This window comes from Polistes fuscatus, unplaced genomic scaffold, assembly GCF_010416935.1.
Source record: "Polistes fuscatus isolate 324 unplaced genomic scaffold, CU_Pfus_HIC Scaffold5, whole genome shotgun sequence".
NCBI classification, from domain to species: domain Eukaryota; kingdom Metazoa; phylum Arthropoda; class Insecta; order Hymenoptera; family Vespidae; genus Polistes; species Polistes fuscatus.
In genome coordinates, this window is record NW_025113129.1 from 5,372,783 (window position 1) to 5,396,564 (window position 23,782).

General features: G+C 27.6%; 3 protein-coding genes across 16 annotated transcripts in view; 2 read left to right on the forward strand and 1 right to left on the reverse strand.

The window, feature by feature from the left end:
- LOC122522099 overlaps positions 1-2,764 on the forward strand; it is a 60,645-nt gene extending 57,881 nt beyond the window's left edge. Inside the window, exons 4-5 of the mRNA XM_043642903.1 lie at positions 2,465-2,569; positions 2,682-2,764. Coding sequence (XP_043498838.1) covers positions 2,465-2,569; positions 2,682-2,764 — 188 coding nt within the window. The remainder of the gene's footprint in view (positions 1-2,464; positions 2,570-2,681) is intronic.
- LOC122522442 (coiled-coil domain-containing protein AGAP005037) overlaps positions 2,607-23,782 on the forward strand; it is a 60,459-nt gene continuing 39,283 nt past the window's right edge. For 12 of the 14 annotated variants that reach the window (XM_043643548.1, XM_043643555.1, XM_043643553.1 and 9 more), the window contains exons 1-5: positions 2,607-2,879; positions 4,341-4,367; positions 4,667-4,838; positions 5,452-5,662; positions 6,246-6,438. In XM_043643548.1, coding sequence (XP_043499483.1) covers positions 2,868-2,879; positions 4,341-4,367; positions 4,667-4,838; positions 5,452-5,662; positions 6,246-6,438 — 615 coding nt within the window. In that variant the 5' untranslated portion in view covers positions 2,607-2,867. The remainder of the gene's footprint in view (positions 2,880-4,340; positions 4,368-4,666; positions 4,839-5,451; positions 5,663-6,245; positions 6,439-23,782) is intronic. The other 2 variants (XM_043643551.1, XM_043643554.1) reach the window with 2 other exon arrangements.
- LOC122522529 lies at positions 6,849-13,850 on the reverse strand. Its single transcript, XM_043643725.1, has 6 exons — positions 13,766-13,850; positions 10,987-11,201; positions 8,685-8,751; positions 7,983-8,224; positions 7,515-7,859; positions 6,849-7,409 (listed from the first exon to the last, which is right to left on the reverse strand). Exons 1-6 carry the CDS (start codon positions 13,839-13,841, stop codon positions 7,032-7,034), a joined length of 1,323 nt encoding a protein of 440 aa, XP_043499660.1. The 5' UTR covers positions 13,842-13,850; the 3' UTR covers positions 6,849-7,031.

The following is a 23,782-nucleotide window of genomic DNA, read 5'->3' on the forward strand; positions in this document are numbered from 1 at the left end:
CAATGTAAATAACTGAAAAATAAAAAGAATAATAATTTTGCCTAGAATTTGAACAAGATAAAAACATTTACTTTACAATCTTAATAACGAATACTAAAAATCCGAATTATCAATAATCAATACTAATTACAATAACCAAACTCAATACCACATAAACCAATCTAAAGAAAGTTTCAAAAATACTGTAATAATAAAAAATAAAATTACACGTAATTTAAAACATTGAATTAATGTCATATCTAACGTTAGAAATATTAAACATCAGTACTAATTATAATAATTAAACATAAGACCACAATCACCAAATAAAAAAGATTTTCAAAATAATATAGTTAATAAAAAAAAAATATTACAGACATTATTAAATCAAATTGATGTCATATCTCTAGAATTAAAAATATCAAAAATTAATATTACTTACAATAACTAAACTCAATATTATATAAACCAGTCAAAATAAATATAAAAATTACTAAATAATATAATACAATTAATAAAAAAATAATATTACAAATATTATTTTACGTCCAATTGATATCACATCTAACATTAGAAATATCGAAAATTAATATTACTTACAATAACCAAACTCAATACCATTTAAACTAATGAAAATAATACAATACAATTAATAAAAAGGAAATAATATTACAAATATTATTTCATCCAATTAATGCGATATTCAACGTTAGAAATATCCGACGTTAGTGTTCTAGTGACTAGATCATGCTACTTGAAATCCGCGAAGCATGCATAGGAAACTACAATCCAGAGATACGTTGCTCTTTGGCTAACGTTCTCTCTCGCGTACCAGAATTCGAGTCTCGTCATTAATTGGACGATAGACTCAACGACGCCATGCCGAACAGAAGCTGCCATCCTCATCCTCCTCCTCCTTCTCCTTCCACCTCCCACCCTATCTCTCCTTCTCTCTCTCTCTTTCTCTCTCGTTCGTTAGTTCAGCACCGAGCTAACTCCATGGCCCCTTTTTGACCACGTTGATGTCGCCATCGTCATCCTCATCCTCATCCTCATCCTCATCCTCGTCGTCATCCTCATCCTCATCCTCATCCTCATCCTCGTCGTCGTCGTCGTCAGAGTTAGCAAACAACCGACCTATTTTCATTGCGAACAAATTTTCAACTACGACAATTTCGCGTATTCCCATTTCAAATTCGTTTGATTTTATCACGGAAAATAATCATCCTATTTAATAATGATTTATTCTTCCGGTCGGATAACAAGGAAAATAATTTTTAATGATCTTTCTTATCTCCCCACACCATCTTAACGTTTTCTTTCTCTTTCTCTTTTTCTTTTTATATAATTCCATAATAATTATTATAAAAAAATAAAATTATATTGACATATTATTTGAAATTTAGATCATACGAGTTTTGACAATTCATTTGAATAATTTTTTTATAAATAAATTAATAACGATTTATTATTATTATTATTATTATTATTATTAATATTAATAATTGTTAAAACAATTATACATTATTTATATGAATGATATATAAATAATTTCTTAATAATTATAACGTGCAAGAGTAATTCTATCGATATATTATATATTCCAATTTATGTGATCTTATAATACTATAAACAGAAATTATAATTTACAAAAATCAAAATTGTTGATGATGTAGCTGCAGAGTAATCTAAAAAAAAGCATATTATTCATATGAAACGCTTGGACTATTTTTGGCGTTGAGAAGTAAAAGCCTTTACGCATGATTTTACCAACACCTAATCTATTTCTAGCAACTTTTAAGCGAACATATTCTAGTCTTCCCATAAAGAATAAAGAAAAAATTCAATACCAAACAATTGAAGTATTATACCATAAAAAAAAGCCAAATTTTTCCTAAAAATTCAAATGTATTAGATTGTCCAATAAGTCAATGGGATATTTGATGTCTTATTTAAAAAATAAATTGCATAAATTTATTGACCAACATACTATATTTTGACTTTTAAGGGTAATATAATATTTCTTTTTTTTTTTAAATAGTACTTTAATAGCTTGCTACTGCCTTTTCTTTTTAAATAACACGACAAAAACATCAGGGACTTGTTGACTAACCATAATATAATTCAACTACAACTAATGTCAAGAAAAATCTATGACCCTGCGAGTCAGGGGATCGTTGCATAATTTCTTTTGTATTTTAATTTAATTTATGTACTATCAGAACTTATTAAAGATATTTACCGAATTAATTATTTATTATCGACCATTATAACGAACAATTTTTTTTACGATATAGTGTACGGTTTTGTTAATTTCTAATGAAGAAAATGTTTCACTTTCTTTTTTTTTTTTTTTTTTTTTTTTTTTCAAAGAAAAGAAAATAATGAGAAAGAAATAGTAGATCTACCAACTAAATCTAATAACTGGAATATGTAAATAAATGATGAAAGTTTATTAAAGGAAATAATTGAATTTATTTTCCAGGTGGATCCGGCAGGGTGGAGGGTGAAGTTGGCTCGAACGAGCTTACTCTCACACCGGGCAGACGAAGTATCGGGGGAGGTGGAGGAGGTAGCATCGGTGGTGGCGGCGGAGGAGGAGGGGAGGAGGAGGATTGGGCGGGGGAGGAGGTGGTGGTACAGGAATTGGCGTGGTTGGTAGTGGTGGTATCGGCGGTGGAGGTGGTGTTGGAGGAAACGAGATTGGAAGTGGTGGAGGAAGGGCAGGTGGAGGAGGTGGGAGCCGTTCGAGGGACGAACCCAGAAGGCACACCCTTGGTGGTGATCATCAACCGTCTCTTCATCATCAACAGTTCAACGCCGGGGGCCAACAATTGCACCCCCTTCATCCCCGTCACTTGCCGCCACCCCACAGCCAATACGGCACCATGGATCTCGAGGTGAATCTTTGCTCGTGCAACATGTAAATAAATTACACCTACACTTCCATTATTTTTCCTAAAATTTTCTTTTTTTCACATTTATCTTCTTCTTATTATTATTCTCCTACTTTCTTCTTTTTTCGAGACAACAAATATAATTTTTTCCTAACCTTTTGCAATTCAACCCCATCAAGGCCACAGCAGCGTTTGTGTTATTTAACATTTACCTTGAAATCTGAATAGAAATTTTTAATTGTGTTTTCTAAATAGAAAAAAATATTACTGGAATTAAACATTATGCCTTGAATAGGTTTACGTGTATGAACGTACGTGTTTTTTTTTTTTTTTTTTTCATTTTTCATTTCTAAACAATTAATTAAAATAATTGCGATTAATTAACTGTTTCCAAGAACAGACTTTTTAACTGTTTGATCAGAATGAATTCAGTGAATTATTAGGACGTAGCAAGTGATCTCATAGTGCAAAAGGTTAGGAAAAAAGAAAAAGGAAGGGAAAAAAAGGAAAATAATGATATACTTCATATTATAACGGATCAAGGAAAGACGTGAGACGCTTTTACGAGGTTGAACGATGATATGTATGTATGAAGAAGGAAAGGAGGAATCTAACGAAGGGAAGCAGTTAATTAACTATACACACACATATACTCACACATGCACACACACACACACACACACACACATATATATATATATATTCGTTCTCATTCGCGTCTTTGTCACGAACGAGACAAAGTCTGTCGTCTTTCCTTGTGAATATTTCTCGATTTAAAAAGACTCTAAGTAAAGCTCGAAGGAACCCCATAATTCATAAAAACGTACGTATTATTAATAAATTATTATTATTTATCTACCCAATTTTTTTAATCTTAATCTGAATTTTTATACGTGTACCGATAATTGTAACCGGTGAAACGAGTGAAAGAAAATGAGACAAAAATTCATTTCAATTATTTGTATAAAGAATATGAATAATTGTCGAAGGAAATACATTTTTTTCCCCTATTTTTTCGATCACGCTAGAGTCGTAATTAACGGTACGCGTAAGTGTGAATTTTTTTCTAATTATACTATAATTATCTTTTTCTTCTTTTTATTATTATTTTTTATTTATTATTGAATATATTAACCACTCATGCTCGAGCCTGTTTTGTACATAATTATTTTTGCTAATTTTTTAACTATTTTTTCTTTTTGTCTATACTTTCTGCCTTTTTTTTAAAAGAATTTCAAAAGAAAAAAGAACAGAATGTTTTGCGCAAATATTTTTTACTACTACTGGGTGAACTCAAAAAGATCTGTAGGTAATTAAAAATAAAAAAATAAAAATATTAAATTTTAATGATTTTAAAAATTACTCAAGAACTTTGGGACCATCCCGTATGTGTTTTTTTTTTTTACACGTCTAACTGGTTTACTTGTATGTGTGTTTCCGTGTACCTGCCTTGCTGTGCTACAGATGGGGACCAAGTCTCGCCAGAGAAAGGTAATTTTATTATTTTTGTTTTCTGTCCCTTTTTCCTTTTTAATTTAATCTAGTTTACGTTAAAAATGATCCTTAAACGTGTTGTGTTATATATTTTTGATTCTTTTTTACGTTTGTAATTCACAAGCATCTAAACGTGGCACGATTGCATGAGTAAATTCCTTGTTTCTTTTTTGATCACTGTACTTTATCGTTCCATAATTCAATAAGTTCATGATGAAAAAAAAAATAAAATAAAATAAAAAAATAAACATTCGTAAAATTTGATTCGTAATAATTAATGGGATTATTTATTTCAGTCGCCTCTTCTCCGTGGTTATACACCAACCTCGTCAGCCATGTTATTCGACGATGATCCAGGAATCATGTCCGAAGTTGAAACCTCCAGCACTGGATTTCGTAGGGGTGGAAAACAAAGAAGTAGTCTACCTGTTGTCCGAACTCCTAGCAAAACTTTGGAACGACCATTAGGTAACTCACGACCCACGAGCATAATTTATTATCTATTATTATTATTATTATTATTATTATTATTATTATAATTATTACTATTATTATTACTATACATAAATTTGCCTATGTATGTACGTATGAAGATAATTCAGAAGTATCTAGTTTAATTTTTAAAATTAATTAGATTACTCACGATCTACGAAAATAATTTATTATTCATTATTGTTATTATTATTAAATATTTACGTTTATAATACATTGTGTTTAAATACGAACCCAATGTTTCTATTAACTTTTTAAGTTTATAGTAAATTTATCGGATTCTAGTTAATTTTTAAGTTCCTAGTTGATTTTAATTTTTAAGGTCAAGTATACTTTTTTATCCCGAATTTCTAAGGTAACTTTTTCTTTCGCGATACGATATTGTAAGTAAGAAAAAACTGTGTTTTAGAGAATTAAATACTTGTTTATTAAATATGTAGTAATATTGTGCATGTGTATGTGTGTGTGAATATACCCATATGTACGTGCATACATAGGTGAAAATCTTACGTAAATGAAAGCTTAGAAATGTTTTAAATGAGGTGACGTTGAAAAACGTTTTCACTGATAGAACGATTCGTTTCTGTTGACGATTCCCCAGGACTGGTGTTCCTACAGTACAGGAACGAGACGAAGAGGGCACTTCTCCCAAACGAAATAACCAGCATAGATACTGTAAAAGCTCTCTTCGTCAGAAGCTTTCCTAAACAGTTAACTATGGAATATCTCGACAGTCCTCACGTCAAGGTTTACATTCACGATAGTAACAAAAACGTCTTCTATGAACTAGAGGATCACAGGTGAGAGACTAATTCTTTTACGTTTTAATTACTTTCCTTTTTCTTCAAAATTAATGTTAAATAAAATAGTCTTCGAGAAAAGAAAAACAAAAACTTAGATCTATAGCTTTGAAAGTTGAACCTATTCTCGATTATATTAACACACTGATTCGATAAAATATTATAATTTAATAATTAGCTGTATGTTTTTAATTATAATTTTTATATATTAGTATACCAAAAATTAGAATCTTTTTCTACAGTACATATACTATTATTACAAAATTATAATTTAATAATTAGTTGTATATTTTATATTATAATTTTTATAAACACTATACAAATACTATTATATAAAAATTATAATTAAATCGTTAGGTATATATTTTTTATTATGGTTTTCTACAAAATTATAAATTTTTGATATGTGTGTGTGTAATGTAATATTATACTTAAAATTATGTTTAATAAAACGAAACTATAGTCACAATTCCGAATCAGTATCCCAAATATTTCACAAAAATAGGATCTAATTTTAAAATCAACAAAATTTCTACTGATCTTATCTATAATAATAACATTTGATTCTGATCTCGATTCTTAGGTTACATCTACGTGATATAAGGGACAGAAGCGTATTAAAACTTTTCGAAAGTGCCGACGGAGTAGCTGGAATGCCAGGACCTTTGGGTATACCAGGAGGTGGAGGACTACCACCTCATTGGGAGGATCAAAGTTATTTCAGTGAGCCTGAATTTGACAGCGAATATCAACATCAACATATTCACAAGAGTAAGGTAAGGGATAAAAACTTTCTTTTTTTCTTTATTCTATAATATTTTAAACATATTATTATAATAATAATTACAAAGACGTCGTTGTCGCAGATGTTGAATTTTTTTTTTTTTACGTCAACGAGATACTATAATGTATATACACGAAGAGAAGAATTTTTCTTCTTATCTTACAAAAAAGATAATCAAAAATTTCATCTCGTAATGTAAACTTAGGTACTATGGACTTACGTGGTGAATAACCCTATTTGAAATTTGTCTGAAAAACTTTCGTTCCTTATTATGATAGAACGACAACAAAAAAATGATATAATAATTATCTAACCGAGATAATACTGTATTTCCAAATTATCTATAAGAAAATAAAACAAAAATAAAGAATGGAATTTTTCGACGTGATCTTCGAAATAAAAAAAAAATAAAAAAAAATTCATTAAAATTTCTCAATAATTTACTTTTAGAAAATAATTATCTATCGTTAAAGATGAGATGAGATTATCTATCAGCCATACTTATAGGCTTCGTGAAACCCTGTCGTTGAGGTTTTGAATATTGATTTTTCTTCGAAGAAAACAATTAAGAAAGGAAATTAATTTTTAAAAAGCTTTGCAAACCTGCACAGCAGGTAAATAAAGGGCCCCAGAGTAAACCTTTTTAGGTACAGATCTCCATCCCATGATGAGAGCTTTTTCAAAAGGTTCTTCGGCACAGCCATCGCAAATATCCATGATCCTTTTAACTTCAGCTTCGGCTGGTTCTCTTTCGTCATCTTTATTATCTTGTTTGACAAATTGAAGATCGAAATTAGCTAAACCGGATAAATAATTGTTGTCTAAACCTTGGGCGACAGGATAATTGTCATCTAACAATAAACCGTCCGACAATTGTAATATTCCTCTCTTTTTTTTCTCGTTTAATTGTTTTTTCCCTTCTTTTCCTGATTCCTCTTCTCTGGTCCTTGGTAGAAATTTCACCTAAAAAATATATAAATAATAAAGAAATCAAAAAAAAGAAATGCGTTGAAAACATGCGTTGAACTTGTAAGAAATTTCACGTATTACGATAAAATTGAAACAAACTTTGTTATCGTTGTTGTCAACTGAAGTGGACGATGACGTAACCATTGTATCGATTTTATCCTCAAGATTTTCCCTCTTCGATAGGTTTTTCTCTCTTTTAAAAAGTTCATGATAAGCTATGGTAGGTCTGCCTAAAATATTTACATAAATGCTTGCTGAATCTTGTGGCAAGGTAACTGGCAAGGATGGCGATGGCGAGACGAATGGTAGAATTGTTGAAAGATTTTCAAGATTGGCTGGGGGAAAGGGTTGGGCTGGTGATTCTCTTTGGGGTGGTAATGCTGGATGACGTACGATCACTCCGTTTCTAACTATTTGCAATGGTGCACCTGGATTAATCTTCACCTAAATTAAAAATATTCACAAATGTTAGTAAATGAAGATACAGGGTGTGTCTCATATGAACAAATGTTTTTTTTTTTTTTTAATGAAACATCTAGATTTTATTTATTAATTTTTACGACATACTTGAGGATTAATTTGACCCGCAGTTAAGAATGGATTAGGTGGCAGGGGTGGTCCCGTAACTGGTTGTCTTGTCGTTGGCCTTGGGGTGTTATTTGTTGTGTCGTGTTCGTAATGATGAGCATGATGATGTTTGTGATCTTTGTGAGCTTTTCCAGCTGTCAAAGCAACACTGTATAACTGAACCATTGTTATTTCTCCTAACATTCCTCCTGATCCTATAATTTGTAAGAGACAATTTTTTTATAATGTATTAGAATAAATAATAAATTAGAGAGGGTTGTTGGATAATTTGAATATAAATATATTTTATTAAATATTATGTTCGTGTTGAAAGTTGTTACGCAACACAAATTATTATTATTTGCTTCAGTAAAAAAAAAAGCAAAAAAGCAGAAATTTTTCTAATAATTTTATACGTAAGTTAATTAATTAATAAAAATTTATTAAAAATATAAGATCGAAAATTTGATCTAATTTTTTTTTTTAATTAGAACTAGATCAAATTAAAATAATGACGTCTAATTATTATATCGACTAGAAAATTAATCAATTACACAACAACCTAATACACAAATAAGTTCGTTTAATTGGAGATTGAAATTGAGAGAGAAGGAGGTAAATAATATCAGATCGATCGGTACGAATTGTCCTATACTTTGAATAACTCACCTGGTGGAGAACCTTCCCCTTCTAAAAACCCACCACCCAATTGGCGTTGCTCTTGACCTGATATTGGAATACCACCACCTTTGATGACGTGACCGACCAACTGAAATGTTCAAACAAATTCCTACGTTAATACGAATTCCATAATTAGTACGATCTGAAATGAAATAATTTATATTCATACGAATATTAAAAGAAAATATGATAAATGTAATTGAAAATCAATTGAATAACGATCGTAAAAAAAGGATAATTAATTACGATAATCATCAAAGAATTTTTAAATAATTATAATTTAATAATAAAAATAATAAAAATAATAATAATAGAGAGATATAAATTGTGAAAGTTGAAATGTGTGTTGAAGTTACGATAAAAAAAAAAGTATTTAAATAAAAATTGAAGTTGAAAGTACGATATTTAACGTGTTTGACTTGAGAAATAAGTTGTACAAAATTTCGAAGGAGTATTTAAAACGTGATACATAAAAATGTAATTAAAAAAAAAAAGAAAAAGAAGAAAAATTAAATACAAAATAAAATTAAACGAATGTAGTAGTTGGGAATTTCGATTTGCCTTCACATTGACCCCAGATCGATATGTGTCTTTGGTAATTTGTAATTTTCCAAAGGCCACTTTCTCTTGAGTGCATTCGTCACGGTGCACCGACTTTCAAGAACGACGAGCCACTCGACGAACGATAAGTCAAGAATCATTTCCAGGTGTGCTACCTCTACTTCCTAACAACCTCTACTATCTAACTATCTATTATAGCAGTAGTAGTAATAGTAACAGTAATACTGTCTCTAGTACTAATTTTTATTAGTATATACAAATATATATATATACTATACCCGTATGTGTATTCACTCTACTTCCTAATAACGTCCACTATTTACTATAGTAGTAGTAGTAGTAATAGTAACAGTAATACTGTCTCTAGTACTAATTTATATTAGTATATACAAATATATAGAGTATACTCGTATGTGTATTTACTTTGCTCACGCGATCGTTACTCCCCTCTCGAAATCTTTTCCCATTTCTTTTATTAACGACAGGTACACTCCTACTTTCTATACCTCTATGGAACCTAAACGTCGACTTTAAAAGAAAAAAAACAACAAAAATTCATCTCTTTCCCTTCTTTTTTTATTCCTATCTATCAATCAAATTTTTTTTATACATTTTTTTCTCTACAAATTATAATCCAAAAAAAGCATCATCGATAATTATATGATCTCAAATGTGTCTGTGAATTTGACTTTTTTTATGTTAATTTTATAATAATAATAATAATAATAATAGTAATCGTTAATATAAATGATCATTTAAGATATGAAAAAATGTTGATCACATTCTATAAGTTTTTTTTTTATGATACCATAAGACGAATTAATAGAACATCAAAGGACAATCAAAGTGCAATAAGCAATAAAAATAATAATACCGACAATAAAAACGATCATTTGAAATTCAAGAGCCTTTCACCGACCTCGAAAGCAAATGAATAAGTAAAAATTACATGATGGATTATATAATAATAATACGCGTGTGTAACATTCGATCCAATCACTCAAAGCATAAATAGTATGAACCTTTTTACTGTGTCATCTAATACATTCTTTGAAACAGTGACATTTGATCTAACAACAAGGTGGAAAAAAAAACATAATTTAAACGACAAGATTAATCAACGCGTTCCAATATTCCAATTCATTTCAAACACGGTTATCTATATTTGATTATTACAAAATGTATTAATATATAATAAGATATTTAAAAAGCAAATAGTATTTTGTCGTCAATTGTTAATAATTATTAACTATGAAGATATATTAATCTATTGTTAAAAACTATTATATTAATTATTATATTTAAACATTAAATTATATAATTCTTTCATATTATTCAATAAAATAAAATCGATAAATATTCTATGATAAAAATTAAACAATAAATAAATAAAAAAAACATGTAATAAGAACGTACGAGCAATTAAAACAACACTCGTAACTACACGCATATACATAAATAAATCGATCACTATAAAGAAAGAAATAAAAAAAAAGAAAGAAGAAGAGAGAAGAATTGTAGTGTAATTCGAACAAAAGAGTTCGTGGTAGGAGGAAGGTTTATTTAAGAAATCTCCGTTTTCTTACAGTATACTTCGAAGAAGGTGACGTATTATGCATGGAAAAAAAAATGAAAAGAAAAAAGAATAGAAAAGTGAGAAAGTGTGAGAGAGAAAAAGAGAGAGAGAAAGAAAGAAAGAGGGAGAAAAAACAGAAAGAGGGTTGGTTCTTTATCTTACAGATAAAAGACAATGTTCGCTTACCCTGTTGTTGAACCCACGACCTACACGCTCGTCGTTGACCCAAATCTGCCATTCTCCGGTACGGCCATTCCAACTCTGACAAGAGTGGTACCATTTGTTAAGTCTCAACGGATAATTCAATCTATACAAGTTGTGACCATCCACGTTCATCATGAAATACGAACTTCTTGGTGTGTTGGCTACCCATGATAGAATACCTCGTGGCTGATCACCAACTGAAAATAATAGTAATACAAATTTTTTAATAAGCATTTTGTAAATAGATGTGAGGTGATCTATAGTTTGATTTGTAAAGAAACAATATTTGGATTTGGAATTTTTGTTTTTAATCGAATAGATGATATGAAATGATTTAGAATTTGATAGTAGTAAAAAATAAGTTTGTAGTAAAAAATGTATGGGTTTGGAATTTTATTTCTATTCGAATAGATGATATGAAATGATCTATAGTTTGATCTGCTGTAAAAAGATATTATGTTTATTATGATATGAATATTTTATAATTAATATAGAATAATCTATAATTTGATCCGTAGTGTAAATGAAATATTTAGGATTTAATTTTTATATTGAATCGATGATGTTTTTTTTGAAGATGATGATCTATAGTTTGATATATAATAAATTAAGAGAATTTTGGAATTGAATATAATTTTTATTTCATACGTATCAATTTATATCTTTCGATGTGTATTTTTAAATCATTTTCGATCACATCATCGGAATTAATTAAATCGTTACATAACGATGTCTTTTATGAAATAATAAAGATGATGTAATAACGAGTTTGTAGATTTTTCTTAAATAGATCATTTCTTATATATATTTGATAGATCCATCGATCATAATAAAGAGCGACCTAAATCGAAACGAAACATTAACTTTCAGAATGATATAATGACGACGTAATAACATTTTTATCGATTTTTACTAATTATATTTCTAAAATCCTATAATAAAATAAGGAAATCACGTTTTATACATCCTATAAGATGGGTCAAATATTCTTGGGTGATTTAAAAAAATTAATTGCTTTTTTTTTAGTGATTGCAAATTATAAACCTATAAGTCAAACTACACGGGATTAAAAAAATCTCGTAAAATAGTAATTAGGAAACTAGAAACTAGGCCTAGGTAGAAACTAGGCCTATTTTGTAAATCACATAAATCATTTGAAATTTCTCTCTATTTATTCAAAAATAATTTTTCATCAATAAAATTGAAATAAAATATTTTTATAAGATTATTAACATTGGTATGCACTTTGTATAATTAATTCACATATATCAATCATAAAATACACGTGTGCTTAAAGTTTTTAGATAATTTTAACAATTTATAATACACTTCCAAAATTCTTTATGCATACGTTTTTTACAAATCATAAAAATAAACGTGTCTACAAAGACATCTCGCAAAGTATTAATCTAGAAATTTTCATCAAATCACCTAGAAAATTGTATAAATCGTTTCAATTACCAAACCATTTCTTTGCAATTTCAAATAAATTCGTAATTTATTCTTCAATCGATAAAAATATCTTTTATAGGAGTATGAATAATTGTATATAAATTTTAGGGGATGGTATTTAACATAAATCAAATGTAATATAAACATATAAGACCATATCTATAAGAAACCATAGATGACTAGAAAGTTTCTTTAACGACTTAAAAGATTTTTTCATTTTTATAAAACTTTATGATTTACTATACATAACGGTACATGAAAATCTACTTTTACATATATACTTAGGTGTACATACTATTACATCGAGTATGTGAACGATTCGATGACGATGGGAAAAGCGAAGGTGACTTTACCGCGAAACGAAACTTAAACGAAACGAAACGAAGCGTCTGAGTTAAAACATTAAGTGTTGAATGTTAGTAGTGCCTTTCTAAAATTCGCTTTGGAAAGTGGCTTTCGTTATTTTGATAACTCACCTGTAATAACTCTACAGATTCATTTCATATATCATACATACCTATATTTTTTCGATTACACGCCGTACATGTTCGCGTAAAACAAATAATGAAAATCAATAATAAAAATGAAAAATTAATTAATTATTGTTAATAAATAAATAATAAATATATTTATTAAAATCCTATATAAATAATTATAACTAATTAACATTATACTAAAATATATTCTTACTAATTCGAATAAAATTCTAACAAAATTAAACTAAAACAAATAAACTTTGAATTTTGATATTAATATCTAATAAATTTATATTTGCCAAGATATCGAAAAAATAGTTTTAATAATAATAATTATATAATAGTATCTATAAAGTATTATTAACTGTGTATATGATATTACCGAAATATATGTTTCCATATTAAAAGAAAATTTTCTAACAAATTTATAAGATAAATAATAAAAATCAAAAAATCCTAAATAAACAATTATAATAATAAAAATTATATAAAACTATTGAAATATATATAAATATTCATGGTAAAATATATAAATCCAAAAAATATATTTGATTATTATATTTAAATAAAAAAAAATTTGTCCGAATAATATTTGATGAACCATTAATTAAAACTTCGATCGATCATACATTCGATATGTATCGAAAGAGATATTACAAGAGAAGAACGGAAGAGAGACTTTCCCTGGCTTAATTTATACGCATCAAGCGAAATGCAAGGTGAAAGGGAAATAAGGAGAAAGAAAAAAAAAGAAAAGAAAAGAAAAGAAAAGAAAAGAAAAGTGAGAAAGAAGTGAAAGAAAGAAAAAGAAGACACATAAGTGACGTTCTCACCTGCATAAGAAAACAAAGGATGATCATTGGTATGATTGTGAAACTTGGACCACATACAAAGAGTAAACTCTTTCATATTCGGCAAGTCGATCTTGTAATGAATATACTGCAAAAATAAAGAAAAAAATAAATAAATAAATGTAAAAGAAAACAAAAATATTCGAGTGTTATTAAAACGAGAAAAAGTATACGCATCTTTGTGTGATTCGTATCTGTGTGTAAGCAGGTTAGGTTGAAAAAAAAGTAAGACAAGATATTATGAAAGAAGAAAGGAAATTTTCAACCGAACCATGAATTGCAACTTGTTTGTTTATACAATCCTCTGCTGATTTAATCATCGAATTTTTTACTTACTCATTTCTATAATTTTTTGTTTCCTTTAGACAAATTTTGAAAGATTTAAATGAAGTACATACTTTTGTATAATGAAAATAAAATCGAATGAGTGTATGAAAAATAGAATTAAAGTTATTAGAAATGTGTTTAATTAATGTTTATACAATTACTAGAAATATATTTCCTGATTAAAAAAATAAAGGCCAAGGTTTACTAATAAATTTATTGGAAAAAAATAAGAGAAAGAAACTTTTAAATGATTTCTGGGGGAATATCTGAACTACGTAACACGACCAAAAGTATACTTCCTAATAGGAGCAAAATCTAGCAAATTTATGTAAAAAGGCTATTGAAAGTAAAATATAAATGGAACCTAATTAGATTAATTATGAGAACAGCTTAAAAAGTTTATACACTTTGTTTTTATTTAAGTATAACACATTATTTTAAAGTAAAAAGAAACAACAAAAAACAAGAATCTCAAATTTTCGATTACTTTAATATGTTTGACATATCAGAAGATATATAAAAATAAACGAAATAAAATAAACGAATGAATGAATAAAAAATGAAGAAAAGAGCATACCTCAAAATAAAGTTGTTGGCTCATAGAAATTTTGTACAAAGAGCATTGTTGTTCTTGTTCGTGAGATAAATCGATCAGCTGTCCATCGATATCGTAATGAGAATTAGTTGACGGTAAGTTTCCATAAAGTGTTGCTTCCTGTCGAAGGACACTCATGCTTGGTCCAATAGGTGAAGGGACTGGTTGCCATGCTGTCGAAATTACATTTGCGTTGGTCAAAGCCAACAACAACGTACACACCAACAACAACGTTCGACTCATAGTCTTTGAGCCGAATCCGATCGATTATTCTCCCTCTTATCTTCCAAATAATCTCTGCAATTATATTTAAAAAAAAAAGCAAAGACAAAAACAATAATTATTTACGATATAAATAAATAAATTCAACCCTTCAAATCATCTTCATCTTCACTATTTGTTTATTTCAAGCATGAAAAATTTGAAAGAATTTAATTGAATAAAAATTCGAAAATCGGCTTTCTTTTTATTATAATTACATTAATAAAAAAAAAAAATAAAAATTTGTTAGGAAATTTCATCTCGTGAATCGTTCATTTTTTTCTTCCTTTTTTTTTTCTTGTTTTTTTTTTCTTGTTTTGTTTCGTTTTCTTTGTTTTTTAGTCAAAACTAATTGGACTTTCTCAAACGTAGAATTAAATGATAATACGAGAGTTAATCAATTTGAATGCAATCAGTATGAAGCAAGAGAAGTTTTGCAGGAGAACCGAGGTGAACTGGACGCCCAGTTATATTCCCTTGCGTAATATTCGTGCTTGATATTCCTGTGAAACTATAGCGTTAGTAACGGGGTTATTTTATCGGCACCATTTTCTTTGTGGTTAATCAAATATTTTCACTTTTTTTTTTTATTAATCTTTTTCTTCAACAATAATCGATCGTATTACATCGCATTATTTCAGTTCGATAATCTTTTTTCTTAAATATAAATTATATATATGCAACATAGTTATTTAGAAAATAATTCGAAATGATTGAATATAAGAAATTAATTTATAAATAAATGCCATAAACTTTACCCATAATATCACAAATTTTTTAAATCAGTAAAATAAATTGCGTACATTTTAATTATACAAAAAAAAAAGAATAAAATTAGCTTAAATATCTACGATCTATAAATGAATTAAATATTTGGTATAAAAATAAAAATAAAAAACATTTTTAATCGAGAAGATAATCTGTCGATAAATATAATTATTAAAAAAAAAAACTATCTTGAATAGATACAAATAGAAATATGGCGAATACGAGATAAGAATTAAAAAAATATAAAAAAACATCTAGAGGATAAGCCCGTCGATGAATACAATTTAATAAACAAGCAGACAAAAAAAAATATATATCTCGTATTGCTACGAATTAAAATAATGAGACAGATATAAGATAAAAATTGAAAAATAAAAAAAAAAGTATTAACAAAAATAAAATGAAAAAGAAACTTACCTCCAGTGGAAAGAAATAAATTTTGTAGATTAATATAACAAATCGATAAAAATCTGTAACAACCTAGAGTTTACCAGATAGATCCTCTCGGTCTCGAAACAAAAAGGTGACTGTCCGCTCGAACTGTTCGATGTATACCTGGTAAACTCTCTAAAGGTGTATGTAAGTATATGTGCATATATACACCTCCTACCTACGCAACATGCGATGATGGTGATTCGCCTTTTGCTTCATTCTCCTACTTTACGAGATACACTTACATTTTACTCGATCGCCCCTTACCACCCCCCTTCCCTCTTCTCCTCCTCTTCTTCCATTCCTTCTTCCCTTTCACCCCTTCTCACTTTCTTACTCTCTTACACTTGAATTTCTTCTTCCCTCATTATATTACAAATAAACTATTCGATCAATCTTCAACCTCGGTCGCATTCTTTTCTTATTTATTCTTTTCCAAGGTCAAATTTGTAACGTTTTGCATTCATTTTTTTTTATCTCGACTCTATCGTTACAAAGTATGCAAATTTTTGTATCCTAGATCTACAATATTATTTAGTACGTAATGTGTTAATATGAAATACAATATTGTAAAATATTTTGAAAAATAATTAATACAATTTTTGTATACGTGGGTTGATTGAAAGGTCTTGAGATTTGCATAGAAAAACAATTTTTGTATAGGTCAAATTTGTATCTTTTTTGTTTTACTTTTATATTTTTATTGTAGGTTTCAAAGCTTTTCAATCCACTTTCTTTGATAAAAATATTTTAAGACATTATGGTTATTTAATTATATATACTATTATATATATTTGTTTTTGATTTATGTATAAATATTATTAAAATTATTGTAAAGAAATAATGCGAATGTTTAATAGGACCCGGACAGATTGCGAAAAAAGAAAGGAAAATTACAAAATGCCGTTAATAATTCTAATCTCTTTCGTATCTAATTCGTATTAAACAAATCGGTCGAGTTTATACGTTCAGAAATTCTTTTTCTTAAAAACTGGATACCACCTACGTATATTACTATACCCAAGTAATACTATGATCTATATATGTTATGTAACTGTAAGCGTAAAATGTTTGCCTAATTCGACCTTGGGAGAAAACATGAAAAATCTTCTACAGTACGTTGAACTTCAGATTCACGTACAAGATGGATCAAAAGTATATTCATGTGAGATCATGAAAATTAATTAATCATTATCGTAAGAATCTAATCCAATCATACTTTTATTTTACAAAATTATAAACGCAGGAAATGAAAAAACAAACAACAATAAAAAAACGGAAGATAATACTTGCATAATTGTTTTCGAAAATTTATGAAGTATTTTCCTTCCTATAACTTTCACTTGAGCTTAGAACATAGATCAAATTACATTATCTTGTTAGGTGTATTACGAGGAATATGTTAAAAAAAACTGAATAGAAAAAAAATAAAAAAAAAAAATACAAGGAGTAATATTCATCGAAGGAGACATCATCGATGTATTAACATGACGAAACTTCAAAGAACGCCTTTCCCTTTCTACATCCCCCACCCTTTTTTCACTTGCTCGATTATCCTGTCCTCGTATAGTAAAAGCGTTAACGAGCGTGAAACTCCATTAATATTAGTATGCCCATTCTCCATTCGCTTTTGATTCTTGTCATATGTACGTAACAATATTTTATACGAAATCCTATGAATATATATCAAAATAATAATAGTAATAATATAATATTGAATAATACTACTGACAATTATTGTGTGATAATAATTATATGATGATATTATTATATAATAACCTATATTTACTTTAAATACATAAGTATGTAATAATAATGATTATTATTATTATCGTTTGATACTTTATACCTCGGATATGTTATAAATAATTAGATAATAACTACTGTGTATTATAACCAGCTTATAATATTAGTTAAAGTTTATAAGAATTTAAGTCGAAAAATAATTTATATAAGTTAATGTAATAATTTAAAAATAACAATCATATTAAATTGATATAATTGGGATAATTAGATAAGGTTATTATTACAAAATTAACAAAGACAAAAGACTGATGAATGTTATTATAGTAATTTTAAAATATCACGTATATAAAATTTAAATAATGAAATAATGAAAATAATAAATACAGGAATTTAGAAAATTATAAACTAATTAAAATAATGAAAAATTCGTTCTCTCTCTCTCTCTCTCTCTCTCTCTCTCAAATGCAAAACAATTGAACCCACTTTGGAATTATTGAATCATTAAATAATAAAAATAAAATAATAAAATAATATATTTATATTCACTATATGTAGGATAAATAAATAATTTTAGAATTTATTAAATCATAAAATGAATGAATCTGAAATAATTCGAATATAGGACGGTAATGAATCATTGGAAGAACTAGATCTTTCTAATGACTTACCATAAAATAATTCTAAACTCACCAGGAATCTTTCGAATTGCAATACCATACTGAGGACTTTGTTCTATTTAGTAGATCGACCGAGAAACTCCTTTCTCTCTCTTTTCTTTCTTTCTCTCTCTTTTGATTACATGTTACATATAGTTCCTTCGAAATTCTTTGAAAGTGCGTGCGTACGTTCTCGAAATAGTGATTCGTAACTATCGATTCCAAGTATTACGTATACAGTTCCTGTTTTTTGTTCCTGTTTTGTGTTCCTGTTTCGTGTTCCTGCTTTTTCAATCACTCAGATTACTTTTCATTTCATCCTAATAGATACTGATTACGTAATATTCATCACTTTATATCCATGAATTGTTTGTTTTATTTATTAAACCTCGATCATTTAGATTTAAATTATTATTTAATAAAAAAATATTTTCTTATGTTAAAGAATGTAATTATACATCATGTTAAAAAAAACAATGTTTAAATACGATATGTAAATAGTTTTTATTTAATATTAAAATAATTAGAAAATAAATAGGAAGAAAAAAATATACGAATCCTAATTGAAAATCTTGACAGAAGAGAATCGAAAGTAATCTCTCGAATAATTTCAGTTCCCACGATTAGAAGAGTCGATCGTGTTTCGCGAGGTGAAATTAATTGTCCCTAATAACGAACTTAGAAGCATTTCGAGTCAATCCAACTATAAGACGAATTAGTTTAGCGTGAATATCTTTACAAGAGGAAATATCCTTGCACTTGGTATTCATGCCTCATGAACACGTGAATTACCTGTTAGCGAAGGTAAAGCTTATATATAAAACGAGGTCGTTATATACTTCACTTTTTTTTCTCTTTCTACCACCAAACATATAATTTTTCATTAATTTAACTAAAAAACACAAAATTATCCTACCGAATCATTGCTTTTAATTTCTGTTCAGAAATAATTACAAAAAAACACACACACGCGAAATTAAATTCATCTGCACATCTAACAAATCGGATATAATATTTTTTACTATATTTCTATAATAATTTCATAATTTTTAAATATTATTTCTTAATGGACAATATTAGAAAATAAATTACAAAACAAATTCATCTGCAGATTACCAAATCACGTAAGACATATGTTATTTTATATTTCTTTAACAATTTATAATTTTTAACATAATTCTTTTTAATAGATAATTAAAAAAAAACAGAACGAAATTCATCATTTACCAACTCACTTCAAGACATTTGTCTATAAATTCCTTTAGTACTTTATAATTTAACAAAAATTCCTAAAAGATAATAAATCAAACAAAAAAAAAACAAAAATTAATCCGCGCATCTGCTAATTCACGCAAAACATTTTTAAATAAATTTTTTCACATTAACGAATAATTAATAATCCAAAAGAACAAAGTAATTCGTCCTTGTATAAAAAAAATTATCCAATCAATTTGAAACCTTTTGCAATTCCTTTTCTAATTTAAAATTAAAAAAAAAAGAAAAAACAATCTTTCGTAATATAATTGAAAATACACAAAAAAATCAGACAAATTCTTGAATATACAAACAAATTATCCAACGGCAAAGTAGTTACCTCGACCGGAAACATTTACGTTCTTCTAAGAGAAGAGAAGAAAGTCGGATACCATACGTCCGCCTTCAATACTGCAGTTGAGGTGAGGAAGAAGGAGGGAAGTTGGGGGGTAGTGGGAGAAGGAAACTCCAAGTGGAAGATTTGTAAAAAAGAAAAATATATAGAAACTCCACACTCTCCGAGTTTTCTTCGTCTCTTATTTCTGCTATCAGTCGGCGAAAGGACTATCTCGTAGATGAAAAATAATGAAAGATGAAAAACATACCACTGACAGAGACACACGCATACACCCACGTGAAAAAATTTTCACCGAGTAAACGTTTCCGGATATATTTTTATAATATTTTTCAAATTATTATTATTATTCTTTCTTTCTTTTTTAATCGCGAACAGTCTTTTTTTTCTTTTAACGAAAAAAGATTACAATCGTCAAGGTTAAACTTACGGTCCATTTTTAATATAAGTGAATAATTATTTAATGGATAACAGGTGTAACTGGATTAAACAGGAAATTATTACGTGGTAAACTTGAATCTCTAGTTAATAATGATAATTTTTATACCAAATCAAATAATATAGAGATTTGATAATTAGGTTAATCGTTTAGTAATGCGTGTTGAATAATTTTGTTTATTAAATTTCTTTATGAAATAAATTCTTCATAAATTCATGAAAAATAAAATGATTATTGATGAAATATAAATTCTTTATAAATTTATTTCTTTATTTCACAAAAAATAAATTAAAGTTGTCTTTAAGATCGATAAGAAATCTTGTTTGTTAAAAATAACATAAATAATAGTAACATACATTTCTAAACGTTGTAATAATTATTTAAAAAGAAAATTGATTTATTGGTATTCGTAATATTTGAACAATAATTTCAACTTGCTTGCAAAGTTCAATTATGAATCTCGCGATTGTGGAAGTTATGTATACAAATAAAAAAGTCTTCAGGGTCGCAATTAATGTTGAAAGGTTTAGTATTTAATAAATAATTTATAATTGTGATTGCAGAATTTTATCGTTAATTAAAATATTGAACATGAGTAATTAAGTCGTTCAATGAGTAATGAATCTCACATGTTAGATAAGTTATGTTAAATGATTCTATAATTCCAGCAATGATTAAAAACCTCAACAAAAAAAATATTAAGCGTTAATACAATATATATATATATCGTTAATCATAAGAGCATTCATAATCTTCCTATGAGTTTTAACCAATTGATATTTACTTATAATGCAAAATTACTAAAATTTTTTTACCCAGAAACAAATTTTGGATTTAATAATCTTTTCAACTGATAAAAATTTTATTGCGAGAAAACATTTCATCGTAAGAGAAATATAATTTGATAGGAACGATAAGAACATTTATCTCACAAAAGTATGCCAAATTTCCTGCAAAGTATTTAAAAAATCCAAAAGAAGGCCAAGTATACTAATTAACGAATATTTATTATATTTTTACGAAATTTTATATATATACGAATACTCTTGTGAGATCAGATTTTGTATTATTTATGTCAAATTTGATTTCTCCAACGATAAAATGTTTTTTTGCAAATAAGATTGAATGTTTAATAATCCTAAAAATATGTTTATGTGTAAAAGAATTTTGAAAACAATGCGTTACAAGCAAATTACTTAAAATGGACAATTAGAGTTGGTACGAACACTTCCGTTACTCGCTTACCATTTAAAATATTAATTACGTTGACCATATAAATAATGGATTAAGTATGTACCTAAATATTTGGTAATTAAATATGAAACATTCGATTACTCGCAATTCGAAATAAGATTTTTTCATACTTAATTATATAATAATTTAAACAAATAATATTTGAACAAGTAATGAAGTAATAAAACTTTGAGATATAACGTATACTAACCAAAAGAGAAAGCGTCCGATCACCTTAAAGATTTGATACAAAATAAGATTCTTGAAAGACATCTCACGTATCGTAAAGGATGTCAGATCAAACAAAACGAACCGTAATAAGAAGTAAGGTAAATTTCTCCGATGGTGGATCGCGTAACACCGATCCCAGAAACGTTGCCAAAAGCATATACATACCTACATAAAAATACATATACAAGGTGTCCAAAAATTACCTTTCCCTTCTTTTATTTACTAAATTCATTCGGAATAACCAAAACAATATCAAACAAAAATTCACATCCCACAATTTGTTCGTACTACAAGGAATTTGAAATTAAATAAATGTAACGTAGTCTGTGAACTTTCTCAATTAATTAACCTTAACCTTTAATACTTACTGTATTAACAATATAACATTATGAAAGTGATTTATTTCTTCAGGAAGACTTGAAATCATGAATCACGTTTATACCGTTGAATGAATTTCATGTGGTAATACTATAATGTATATTGCAAAGCATGCTACATGTATCGAATATTTTATAACATTATTACTTTAATGAAAAAAAGAAAAGTATATAATATTAATTAGAAAAATTCTTTTTTAAAAATCTTACATGCTTTTCTGCATATATAACATAATACTTTTTCAGATAACTTTTTATAATTTTTATAATTTTTTCAACAACTTGTATACGTATACGTATTTTCAAAAATTCCAACATATGCTCGTATGTTGTATGTTCAAAATTTTTTAACAAGAATAAAACTGTACACATTATAAATTAGTAATTTTTTCAACACTCTGTATATGCCAATACATATTTAAATATATGGACGTGTTTTAAGATCTTAAAAGACAAAAAAGGAAAGAGAATGTTAAAGAACAAATGAGGGAGGGAGATAACAAAATAAAGCGGATTTTGGTGAAAGTGAAAGCGAACGCGGTTATGGTGGTCTCTTTTTTTGGAGATCGAGTTTCGATCATTAAATTAATTCCTTTTTCTCCCCGCCCCCTCCCATTCACCCCTCTCTCTCCACCAGGCCTCTTCTCTATCGGTTGGTCTTTTGAAATTTACTAAACAACTTTTTGAATAATATAATAATATAATGATATACCGTAAGAAATGTGTGTTATAGCATAAGTTTTTACGATGAAGATCGAGAAATTCCTCGAACGAAACTCCTCTAAGGGAAAGTGTTATAGAAGCGTGTCCGGATGCGGATCAACGGGGATGGGACGGTATCGCTATGTCTACTTATAGTCTTACGTAATTATCTAATTGAATTCGTTCTCCTTCTGTTCCGATAAATCATCCTTTCTTTTTCTCTGTTTCTATTTCTTTTTCTTTTTTCAATTACGTATTCACATTGTATAAAATAAAATTATAATCTTACATTTATCTCAGCTTAATATTAATGTTAATTAGTTTTGTAGATATATTTACGCGTGTATTATTACAATTTTTTTTCTAAATATTTATTCATTATCTCTAATGAAATAAATATTTTTTTTGTGAGTTGAATTTTTTTGTTCAATTATATTTCATTTATTATTTTGTTAAGAAAATAATAATCCTATATTTATATCAATTGTTATAGATCATATACGTATGTTATACAATAATTGTTTAAGAATATTTATTTATTATCCCTAATTAAAGTATCTTTTTGACAATAAATTTTGTTTCGATTACAATTTGATATATTTACTTTAATTAGATATAATCGT